The sequence below is a fragment of the Montipora capricornis genome, chromosome 8 (genome assembly GCF_036669925.1).
Source record: "Montipora capricornis isolate CH-2021 chromosome 8, ASM3666992v2, whole genome shotgun sequence".
In the NCBI taxonomy this organism is placed as follows: domain Eukaryota; kingdom Metazoa; phylum Cnidaria; class Anthozoa; order Scleractinia; family Acroporidae; genus Montipora; species Montipora capricornis.
The window spans coordinates 52938839-52951338 of NC_090890.1; the positions used below are offsets into that span (position 1 = coordinate 52938839).

Sequence of the window (12500 nt, forward strand, 5' to 3'; positions counted from 1 at the left end):
TCACGAGACAGACAAATGTCTGCTGGTTTCGCCGGGACGTAGTAGAGGAAATAGTGGGGAAATGTGATTCCGCTGGCGTATTGCGAGAAATGGAGGGCGTCAAGCCATTACGGTGTTTTTATAAGTGTGAATGTGAATGATAAGTGTGCAGTGATCTTTTACTTAAAGTAGTCCATTTTGCATTACCACTTCACCCCTGCTTGGAATAGTGGGTAATCATTGGGCCCAGTTTCAGGTGCTCTCCTCATCACGATAAGTTTAACGACTTTACTAACGGTTTGATGTTGGTCAATTTCATACGTCTTTTTTTTTAGGCGACCACTGATTGGAGGGGTTTGTATTTTGAAAGCGTGTGGTATTCCGTGTGGTCATCATGGGTCGGTGAAACTGGGGTGGAAAAACCTGCCTCATTCGGTACATGTGTGGCTTGCAATCAGGGAATGGAGGACCGAAGAACCTGTTGCATCATGAAGGTGCGATGTATATCAAAATAATAAATTTGGCTGCTCACTCTTGTAGTTAGTGATTACTAATTCGGTACAAAGTATGTATATTTACATTGTAATTAAGTGTGCTTATCATAAAAAACAAGGTGGGGAAATGAAGAAGGAACACTGGCGTTGTTTATAGTATGGATAGTATGTGCCAGAAGTGCATCAAATGTTAGGTTTAATAAGAGACTTTAGGATGACCCAAATGGACCAGTGAGATGTTGATAACCGACTGACGCACGAGGCCCTCAACAGATAGTTAGATGGATGCTGTAACCACATAAGCTACGTGGATGCTGTGATGCAATGGTTTTCTGTTGACTTGGACGAGAACTGTGCCACACTTTCCGAGTCTAGTCTGCATGGTCTAATCTGTTCTAAGAGAATTCATAGTATGAACAAAGGCAACCGTGGATTTAGCATAAAAGCAAAAGGAATTACTACACTATACAGACAGAAAGGTGAGTGACACATGGTGTGCAAGAGCTACGACCCTTCTTAAACATGCCAGATCCTACTAACACAAGCTTGTGCTTGTTTTGATGGGTCCATGGCGGCACAACATACGAATACATTGCGAAAAGAGTAGAAAAAGCCGAGGAAATGGCGACACTGAATGAAGGGCTTAACATGGACACTGTGTTGTTCTTTGATGAAGCTAACACGACTGATGCACTTGGAATGATCAAAGAGGTCATGGTGGATCGTAGGGTCAATGGAAGAAAAATCAATGCCAAGAGGTTACAATCATTGCAGCTTGTAACCCTTACAGAAAGTAAGTATGAGATGAATTGTGCAACATTATCTTTGGACTAAAATTAAGCCAAATATATAAAAGAGGGGTGTTTAAAAAGGAAAATGTATGATAGCGAATTACAAGCCTTCATAATCGTTTCAAGCAATTATGAGCGATGGAGAACTTCACAGTATCTTTCCTAGACAAGCTTTGTATGCTTCAATGAAAAACGTTGGGAAAGCTTCTGCAAAAAGACCAGGTACAAACCAAAAAATGGTACAAGGTTCTCTTTTGCCGACTCCCACAACTCCAGGTACTGGAATGCTCGCTGATCGTGCCTACTACGGAATTCACCATTGTCAAAGAGTGGATTAGGCTCCCTAAAGCAAAACCAAAAACAAAAACGATATATTTTTGCACGTTGAAATACATAGAGGATATTACATGGCCGCGCGGGGATACGAATTTTATCTTCGAGCGCTGCAAGTATCTCTCACGAGTGAGCGAAGCGAACGAGTGAGAGATACTTTCAGCACGAGAAGATAAAATTCGTATCCCCAAGCGGCCGTGTAATGTTCTGTTTTATATAGATATTGATGAAATGTCTAGATTTAAAACAACTTGTTTTATGCCGTTTCGAAATGATGAAAAAGTGTTTTTTTTTAATTTTAATTAGCAAAGATTACTATACTTGCATTTTCTTGATTTTTTACTAAAAGGAGAAATCCTGGTATTTCATCAATATCTATATAATAAATAGAGGATATTATATGGTGGCGAGAAGATATGAATTTTATGTTCTCGTGGCAAGAACAATTTTTCTCGCCCGGAGAACATAAATTCACGTAAATATACATGGTCGAGATTGAAAAGTACAAATACTGGGCCTTAAAGGCGGGAAAAAAAGGCGCCAATCATGAATTCTTTGCTTAAAATGACCACTCATGTTACATGAGAAAAATTACCTCACTCGGTTCCCAGATGTAGGGGTCGTATTGATTCCACGAGGGTTTTAGGGACACCTTGAAAATGTGGCCCGTCACCATCACCCATGTTTCTCACCTCTTTCTCTACAGACATACTGAAGAAATGATTCATAAACTGGAATCAGCTGGCTTAGGGTACCATGTTGCTACTCAACATACGCGAGATCGGCTAGGTAAGACGGTAATCATAGTTGGCCTAATAATGATGGGGTTTTTATACACACTTAAATGAATAGAGAAAAAAGTTGGCTGCCAGATTGCTTATGGGACAAAGATGGCATTTTCAGGATTTCGCCATTTTACTGCAACTACCAGAATTCTGTAAGTCTTGTTTTCTTTTACTTGACAGCGGTAAATTCTCATTTAAACCGTACTACACGATTTATAAAACATGAATTAACAACCAGAGACCTGGTAGTTGATGTCAAGTGATGCTGTCATAAAGTTATATTGTGGTTCCGACGTTACCAAATCATATTTATTCAAGTCCACGTTTGATTTTAGAACAGCTACGGGCCAATGCGATCTGTTTTACTGACCAGCCAACCCAAGAATTAAATGGCCTTCCATGTCGTCATCAAACCTCTTCTTTTTGTTATGTCTGAATCATGCAGTTTATTTGTTTACTCTTTCTATGCCACTGTGATGATATTGTTCTTTTAGGTCGCATTCCTCTTCGTCATCTTGTTTACAGAGTGCATTCTCTGCCAGAGAGCATGCGTCCTCTTGTCTGGGACTTTGGTCAACTGAAACCCGAAATTGAAAAGTTGTACACGAGTCAAATTGTCAACAGATTTGTAAGTTAAATTCTTGCAAAGTTTCCTGTAGGACTTGATGTCTTAGAGTTTCTTAGAAAAAAGTCCAACAGTAAACGTATGTCGTTGTAAATAAGACGACATTGCAAAATTTAGAGTTTTGCCTACCTTAGTCTTTTACTCCATGTTAGCCAACCTGCAGTCCTAAGTTCTAACAGGCCTAATTCGTCATGAGCGTTCTAGTTTCTTTTGGATCTCCTCGCCTACGTGCATTTCGTTATTATTATTATTTTTTGTTTCTTATATTGTTTTTCTTTAGTGACGCTCACTGATTAATAGACAAACAAATTGTTTTGGCAAAGTATGTCCTTGTTACATTTCAATATACAAGAAATCAATTAAAATGAGATGTTTTTTTCTACTTCTTATTTTGAAAATAAAAAGGATAGTTATCCAATGATCATGTCATTCTTAGGAAATCCGAAATCTAATTTGATCTTCACTTTGGTAAGTACCCAGGCATAATTAAAACCGTGACTACCTTTCACGGCTTTGTCCACTTCTTTTTACCCAGGTTCTTCAAGAAAATCAAATTCCAGGTGACTTGCAATTGGTGACGGCTCTTACAGAAATTCTTACCGCTTCACAGCGTTACATGAGAGAGCAAACGGTAGGTTGTCGTCAATGTTTAAAAACGCTCAAATTTCACCCAGATAGAGTTGTTCAGCTTCTTTATAGGATTCTGCAAAATTCATGTTCAGGGCCGAGGTCTGAACAAAGCTTAAACCTACTTCTGCCTTTGCAATGTTCCCCCTACAAGCTTGTGACGTCGTTTCAAAGGATTCCCTTGTGGTGTTAGGCTTTGTGGTTTGCTGAAAAATCCTCTTCAATTTATGTAAAACTCAGGGATTTGATGTATTCACACACATTGTCCATGCTAAGCATGGGCAGCATGTATTAGCTGCAAATAGTAATTTGGCCACATGATTTTCATTGTGTTTTGTGATCGGCCTTAGTTGCAATTTCGACTTTGGTTTCTTTCTTTTATTATCGTTTAACCAGAACTTTGCACTTAATTAATTACTTGCCTCTCTCACTTTACGACAGTTTGTTTATCATTCTAAATGACAGCGTTATACCTGTCAACTTTGTCTCAAGAATTCTCCAAACAAAGTGGCCTCTTAAAAACAAGGAACAGGTCCTCCTTGCTAAAATGAAGCCACCATAATTATTTTTATCCAAGGATGAGTGCAGCTTCGTTAGCCTTCGTGATGTTGAACGTGCGATGAAGGTAATGGTGTGGTTCTACAACCACCGTAATGTTCTTAACCCCCTGGTGGATGAAGCAATCATGGGCATGGATGTGGAAAGTGACGATGAGGATGATGATGCCGTTGAGGTCGAATGGGGTGAAACAGAAGGAGATCAGTTGGATCAGGTGAGTGAAAATTCCTGTTTGGTTCTGCGTTTTATGTTTTTCTGTCTGTATTGCTTTAATCGTAGAGTTTCACCTTTTTTAGCCTATTGATGATGTCACACGTGCCCTTGTACTTTCTGTGGGAGTGTGCTACCATGCAAGACTTCAAAACAGGGAACCGTTTCGTCGTGCTATAGCTCCAAGTTTTTCTCACCCTTGTTTGCTTCCTGGTGGACACAGGCGCATCCAGCACGAAATTACAAGGTACTTTTAGGAGAATTTTATGGACAGTAGTAGCACAGCTTCTTGCTCCACGTCATTGAATTTCATATAATCAGCCAGCCGTGTTAGCTCTTAAGTGTTATGAGTGACTCTGCCTTTAACTTGTTTTTTGTTAGATGCCAGAAAGCCGTATTGAATGTTCTGGAATTGGGTCAAAATATTGCACGTAACACAGCCTTAAGCGAAAATGTATTTATGATGGTGGTATGCATTGAGCTGAGGATTCCACTGTTCGTGGTTGGTAAGCCAGGTAGTTCCAAATCTCTGGCCAAGACTGTTGTGGCTGCAAATATGGAAGGAGATGCATCAAAATCCGATCTCTTCAAGACTTTTAAGCAGGTAAATGGGCAATGAGTCTTTTATTTTGCAGTCAAATACTTTGCGAGACACCTCTGTCCTGCTTCGAATGTCCACCAGGGAAGGCTCTTACTTGTACAATTTGCAGTCCCTACCTAGGATATTGAGGAAAACGGGCCCAGTAGTAAGAGAATTGTAGGAAGGAAAGGAAGAAATACATTTATATTTTCTGACCAGTGTTTACATGCTAGTATAACAAGAAGATTCTTTCATAATTTCGAGGTGTCTTAGATTTAAGTTATTTTTGCGTTTTGACCTCACGTAACGCCGTGATGGAACTAGTTTATTTTCTTTTATTTAGCTGATTGAATTTTCTTTGATTTTTGTTTTGTTTCGTTTTACTTTTTCATGGGCTTTGCATTCCCTTTTCGAATTGCCGGTATTTTGATCCTGTCATCTGAATTTATCTGAAACTTGCAGGTTCATATGGTGTCGTACCAATGCAGCCCCCTCTCAACAGCAGAAGGAATCAAAGCAACCTTTCGGCAATGCAGCCAACTTCAAAAAGCCAACAACCCGGACAAATTCGTTTCAGTTGTGGTATTAGACGAGGTTGGTCTGGCAGAAGACTCTCCTTTGATGCCATTGAAAACCCTTCATCCACTTCTTGAGGATGGTGTAAGCGCAACCGATGATATTATAGAGGTGGAAGAGCAAAAGAGCGAAAGAGTAGCCTTTATAGGAATATCAAACTGGGCCCTTGATCCTGCAAAAATGAACCGGGGCATTATGCTGTCACGTGGCCTACCAGATACACGGGAACTGGTTGACAGTGCAATGTAAGTTAAGGAAGGGTTACATTTTTGCAAACGTTGGCCGTGAAGCACTATATTTCAACAGACTTAACTAATTAGAGTGTAATGTGAAGTGCTTGTTTCCTACCTCATATGAACCATGCGAGCGTTAGCCCTACTAATGGAAATGGGCCCACACAAGGACAGAGAAAAACTCTGACCAGGGTGAGAATTTACGACCTTCGGGTTTGATCACCGCTGCTCTACCGACTGAGCTACAAGTTTTTCTCTGTCCTTAAGTAAGGATCGAATATGTGCTGTGATGCAACACCGCCTTGTTGCTCATATCTTGTGATGAACATGGTGACACAATTTATTTTATAACCCGTCAAAAATATTTTTGTGTAGAGAAATGAACTGTCAAACTAAATGATCGAATTAAGATTTTTCATCCAATTTTTTTTTGTCAGGGGTATTTGTTCAACAGACGAACGCGTTAAGAGCTTTGTTGAACCCTTGATGGATTCACTTGCCCTGGGCTACGAAAAGCTATATGAAAGACAGAGGAAGTCTGAAGCTCTTCGCGAGTCTAAAAAGGATGAGTTCTTTGGGCTACGAGATTTCTACAGGTAGAAGTGCATGAAATTGTTACGATCTCCAACGATGTTGTGTATTATCCAGCCAGAGTCCTTTCAATTGCTTTTCTCTTTTGAAGCAGCCTTTGAGGGGTTTTTTTTTTTTCATTTTCGTTCATTAGCTTAGTGAAGATGGTCTACAAAATGGCGGAAGACCTTGGCCAGGAACCTGGGTGGAAGGATATCGAACACGCTATCAGGCGAAACTTCGGGGGATATGATGAGATTGACCCAGTGAAAATCTTCAATAAGAAATTTCCAGAAGAAAGGAGACAAACTGTATGAATCCCACTTACTCAGTTTTGACTTCACCCCGAACGGACAAAATCCCTGCAGGCAGCCATCCCATAAGGGGACAGGGAAATGAGGGCAAGGGATGTCTGGCACGTTTTAACTGTAAATTCCGTCTAGTTCCAAATTCTTAACCCGTCAGTATCATCATCATTCTCTGCATGATATTCTTAAGCGTATCTAACTCCACACAAGTAACTAGGGAGACTGTAAAATCAGCAAATCATATGAAATCATTTCACTGGGATTTAAACCTCTTTAAGCAGAGTAGGGAAGCAACAAATTCAGCCAACATATGACATTAAATCCAATAATGGAACCCAGGCCACACTGTTGGAAGGCAAGTGCTCTCATCATTGCCCTAACGCTGATACGCTACCGTGCTCGTTTCCTCTTGCCTGGCTGCTTAGACATTCAGAAATGAGTTATGTTGTCTCGAACCATTTGAGTAAAATCGAAGTACATGCACCCTTCAATAACGTGTGTTGTCTCGAAGGATTTAAGTCTAGCACTCATTAAAAACGTGTGTTTCTTAAATGGTATTGTTTTTATATCAGTAAAAGAAGTCTGGAAGTCTGGAAAATCATAACTTGAGGTAATTGTCCTGTTTTGTAGAAGAGGAAAGATCAAGATGCATTCTCTGCAGTGAACTTGATCAAAGCTAGTCTCGATCGTCAGATTTCCAGTGGGTAAGATTCAGTGTAAAAGTAATAATTTCAATCGTGTGCTTCTTTCTTAGATAGAGTCATTTGCTAAGCAACTTCTTCCTATGGGGTGTTTACCGTATTAGTATGGCCATAAGACGTGGTATACTGTCCTTATTGAGAGGGATTGTCAGGCTGTTAAATTACCCTTACTTTCAGTTCGAGACCTATTGTTTGTTTGTTTTGTGTTTTTTTACGGTCAGGAATTGCAGTGACTCTGTGACGCATTAAGATCTTTTTCTGCGTCAATTTTATCAGGGAAAGCCGATACTTGTTGGTGCTGACAGAGAATTACGCTGCTTTGCCAATTGTCCAGCAGGAATTGCACAAGAAAGGAGATGAACCTATTGTTATTTTTGGAAGCAGTTTCCCAAAAGATCAGGAATACACACAGGTGCCGGCACAACTAAGACATGAGAAGTGCTTTCGGTATTTTAATTGTCATTGAATATTCAGGAGAGCAAAAATAGACGTACTAGCCTTTTCCTTTTCCATGAATATTTTAGGTTTGCCGGGACATAAATCGAATCAAAGTGTGCATGGAGACGGGTCGAACAGTGATTTTATTGAACCTCGAAAGCCTCTACGAAAGTCTTTATGATGCCCTGAATCAGGTGAGAATCTCAGTAGGTAGAAGAGTAATGATTGCAGAAGCAGTTGCGATACAAATTAGTGTCTCTGATCAAGTTAGTCTTCATTTGGTGCTCAAGGCGCTTGCACTGCAATGTACAAAACGCACTTTGTTTTAGACGCGAGCAATTTAGGAGGCTCTATACCAATGCTTTGATGAACATGTGCTGTACGACGAAGAATATCCTTACAGAAAGTTAAAGGCATGTCAATCCCAGTTAATAGGATTTTTTACATATTGTTGTCCTTAAGTGTTTCCATGTTCTCCATGCGGCAAGTGGCGATTGTTTTGATGCTCTCGTTTGTTACAAACTGGACATTGTGTGTTTGATGCTGCGCGTTTTAAGATTTGTTCATTTGTTAGCCTCCATAAATATTCCACCAATGCCAAATACCCGATGCCTTTCTCAGTGTATGAATCTTTGTCGTAGCTATCTATGGTATCTAGCCATTTCCTTTCTCCTTTTTTTTTGCACTTCGTCAGTACTACATGTATTTTGGAGGACAGAAATATGTGGACCTTGGACTGGGAAGTCACCGTGTAAAATGTCGCGTGGACGATAAATTCAGGTACTGACCACCAGATCAACGTCTCACCAGTCTACTGCTATAAATAGAAGAAGGCCAATTCATATTAAATTACTATCATTTTCGTCGTCTTCGTCTTTAATAACCCTACAGTTTTAAAGCTTTTACTTTCCTGATTAGAGCATAACACACAAAAGAAAGCTGCTCTATTCCACAACACTGTGGACCAGGGCCCGGTTGTTTGAAAGGCGATTAACTTTACCCAGGATTAGCGTAAACTTTTGTCCCATTTTTTTCAACTTTTGGGTTAAAGTTTCTTTTGGTTAATTTTTTTTAAAGATTGACTTCTTCTAATGTAAAATTCTGCTGATTATCAGCGTTGAAGAGCATTTGGGAGTAGAAAAATGAACTCCTTGGTTAATTTTTAATCTGGGATTAGTGTTAATCGGCTTTTAAACAACTGGGCCCAGTTCTTTAACTTTTTCAACAACACTTCTCGATAAAGATAAAGGAGTCGTGGCATTTTTGAGCTCTTTTGCTTGGCGTGCATGTACATTTGTTGACGATATCAATTATTTCCAGGTTGATTGTGATCGCGGAAAGAGACGTTGTTTACAGCAAGTTTCCCATTCCTCTGATCAACCGCCTTGAAAAGCACTACCTTGTGACTTCAGCTAGCCTGAACCCTCAGCAAAAGCGAATTGTGGACAGACTTCATGAATGGGTGAAACAATTTTCCACTGTCGAAATGCCACGTCACCAACAGATGAGGTTAATCCATTATATAAAGAGATTTTTTTGTTTCTGTGTGTCTGTAAGGGAATAGATCACAGATGACGTTAAAATGTGGTGAGAACGAAAAGGCGGCAGGAAAGGTAACCGAGGGTTTCTCTGGTGTTCTTACTAAGGTGTTATCTGTGCGTCTGTCCAATCAAAATGCTTGCACAATTTTAAGTGTTATATCGAATTCTACAGCTTTTCTCACTGCTTGAATACTCACAAAATCAGCCGTACTGAACTACATGAAACCCCGTAAATAGGTTATTAATTGCAAATTATCCTCGGGTTTGCTTTTTTTAAGGAAGTGTTGTGTATTTTTCTGTGTCCCTGTGGCCAAAGGGAACCCTTTTTTTGGCTGGTAAATATTTTTCCTCCTTCCCCCGGTCCCCCACCCCCCTTCCCATTTCGGCGAGGTTTCACTATACCTTTCTCAATGTCTGGGGACCTCCAGCGTGGGCTAAATTTTCTATCCCATATCGTATGACGTAAATGCAGTGAGAGGCTGTTTTGGCAATGATAGTGATTTGCGAGAAGCTCTTATTTCACTTTCAGATTGCAACCAATCTTTAGTTATCTAACAATGATGAAATGTACAATTACTGGTGGACGAACAAAGGAGCTAATGAGAAATGTTTTGGCGATGATGACGTAACTCGAAAACCATCTATAGGGTGCATGTCAACCAACGTCTTGCTCACCTCAGCTTTTATCCTAATCGCATCTCTTAACGTCATGATGTTATGGGAAATCTATTGTTTGCATTGCATTGACGTCGTTTTCGTTTTTGCAATCAACCTCCGCAGACAATACACACCTGGCGACGCATTTGTTGGTTACCATGCCGACACTGCAGCAACCGTTGTGCTTCAAGTGTCCAGCGACCACATGGAGGACGGTCAAGACCAGTTTGCCGATGAAGAAAAGGTATATTTAAAATGTTTATTCGTCGCGTTTCGCTAAATTACAGAAATGACAAAATATTTGCCTGCTTTTGTACTATAACGTGCATGATAATTCTATTGTTTCTTTCATTCAAAGGTACTGGTATCTTTTCGTGGGTCAGCTCATGTTTTATTTTTACAAAATTCTTAATTGTACCCTGGAAATGAGTGAGGTAGTACACTGAAAACGATAATCAGTGTAGTAAAGATTTAGTTTACTTGATTGTCTTGGCCCAGTTAATGGAAAAAGTGAATGGTGGGCAAGTGTCCGAACACCGAGGAAATGTTTCAGATGGCATTACTTTGAAAACTGCTAAGAAAGAGATACTTGTTCTAGTTATAATTTAGACTTTAATTTACGCTGCGTTATGCAAGCCTAGGTGCTTCGTTTCTTATTATTAAGATTATCATAATCGTCATCCTCTTAGAAATAAAAACACATGACTTGGAGTAGGTGTTGAAGGAATCTCGAGAATTATTGCTGCAATGTGCGACACCCGATGCCGTTGCACGTTTGCCCCGCACACAGTTGGCCCAGCAAGCAGATATTCTCTGGTCAACTTACTTCACAATGCAGGAACACTCAAGTTTGACTGCCTTTCTTAGAAACGTTCTAACAGGAGAAGAACGAGGTTCAGACAAAGGAACTTTGATTCAGGTGAATGGCGAGTAATAAATACAGTTAGACCAGTGCTAGGTTTTGTAGACGATAACAAAAAAACCTATAAAGCAAGAAGCAGCAACATATTTAGTGCCGTGAGAGATAAAAACTTTGTTATGGAAAAACAGCGAATGGAAAAAGATGGGTATTCCTTGTCCTAAAGCGCACAGTTGTTTTCAAAGGAAGCACTTATAATGAAAAGAAACGTTTTTTGTAAGTTTTAGCAGAGCTCCGCGCGGAGCATCATGGGTATGAAAATACAGTAACCCATCTGTACAAGAAAATTTGGTTTTTGTCACTATTGTACTGTCCACCCCCCCCCCCCCCCCCCCCCCCGATTCCCCCATGTATGCCAATGTGACCAATATCACGTGACCATATCGAGGGCTCAAGTTTAGAGGCGGCCATACTCTAGCTAGTTTACAGTGTACATCTTCCATGTTATGGTTAATTGACGCCTGGCAAAACAATGTATCTGCTGACCAGTATCAGGTGACCATATCGCGGGCTTAAGTTAAGAGCTTATCGAAGTCAGCTGAGTTTTTTAGTTGACCGCTGACCAGGTATACTGGATTTCGATTGGATCGCATGCTTAAGCCAAGTTAATTTATTGTAAGAATAAACAACCCAAATCTATATACTACACTCTCACGATTGCAGTTTCAATTGCTTGAAATACTGCTTTAACGTTATGTGCAATGTGAGCGGATTAAAGGAAACTATATCTCCATTCAAGAAATGGTGGAAAAGAGTGAAAATGTTTGAGAATCTCTGCACTCTGTCTACAGGTCACGACTCACTCCAGGTTGCTGTCATCCAATGATTTGCAAGACGTGGCCGATTCAACTTCGCTGTGTTTGTCAAATGTAATGTGCTTAAGTCTGCAGCAATTTCACACAGAACAACAGTTTTGCTCCTCTGTGAGGTTAGTCATACGAGCTGAATGCAGCTAGCCTTTGAAAATCACAACCCTAATCCCCGATAGATATAGCAGTGGAGCCTCTCACTGGTATTAATCCACTTAATCCCTATTTCCATACGTTGGAAATTAAAATGACATCAAGATTATTGTCCTCTTAGATAGAACTTAGAAGTTTCCCATTTGGTACTCTGATTTTTCTCCTTTTTCCCAAATGAAAATGTTCAAGTACCAATGTCTCAATTTTGATTCATCCATACTAGCTCCTGGACGCGGCCGCAATGTAACGAAAAAACCTCATAGACGCAATTGCAATACCAATGCAATGCAATACATACAGAAGGCCTGCTTCCAACTTTTTAATGGTTTATAATAACTTGCCTGTTATGCCCAAATAACCCAGCTATAAAATGGGGAAATCTAATTTGTAGCCCTCTCAAAAAAACCAGCTTGATGTTTTATGAGGGGTGCCTATCTAAGCACAAACGATAAAGAAAAGTGTGGTTAGCATGTGGAATAAGGTGAGTACAGAATTATTATTTATTTTTCAATCAATTGTCAAATTTTTCCTTTAAGGGACTTTTTTGCAAAACTTGGTGGAAGAGAAGGCTTGCTCATTGTTCAGTGTGATGCTGGTGATGTCAGCGGTAACC

At 40.0% G+C, this 12500-nt stretch overlaps 1 protein-coding gene across 1 annotated transcript in view; it reads left to right on the forward strand.

The window, feature by feature from the left end:
- Nucleotides 1–1249: 1249 nt before the first annotated feature.
- LOC138013504 (E3 ubiquitin-protein ligase rnf213-alpha-like) overlaps nucleotides 1250–12500 on the forward strand; it is a 51264-nt gene continuing 40013 nt past the window's right edge. Inside the window, 19 exon segments of the mRNA XM_068860592.1 lie at nucleotides 1250–1266; nucleotides 2304–2386; nucleotides 2877–3010; nucleotides 3543–3638; nucleotides 4212–4406; nucleotides 4489–4649; nucleotides 4784–5006; nucleotides 5445–5803; nucleotides 6229–6387; nucleotides 6516–6672; nucleotides 7300–7373; nucleotides 7647–7782; nucleotides 7895–8002; nucleotides 8503–8588; nucleotides 9129–9317; nucleotides 10130–10250; nucleotides 10722–10925; nucleotides 11717–11853; nucleotides 12424–12500. The exon segment at nucleotides 12424–12500 is cut by the window's right edge and continues 156 nt beyond it. Of these exon segments, the coding sequence (XP_068716693.1) occupies nucleotides 2317–2386; nucleotides 2877–3010; nucleotides 3543–3638; nucleotides 4212–4406; nucleotides 4489–4649; nucleotides 4784–5006; nucleotides 5445–5803; nucleotides 6229–6387; nucleotides 6516–6672; nucleotides 7300–7373; nucleotides 7647–7782; nucleotides 7895–8002; nucleotides 8503–8588; nucleotides 9129–9317; nucleotides 10130–10250; nucleotides 10722–10925; nucleotides 11717–11853; nucleotides 12424–12500 (2686 nt within the window). The 5' untranslated portion in view covers nucleotides 1250–1266; nucleotides 2304–2316.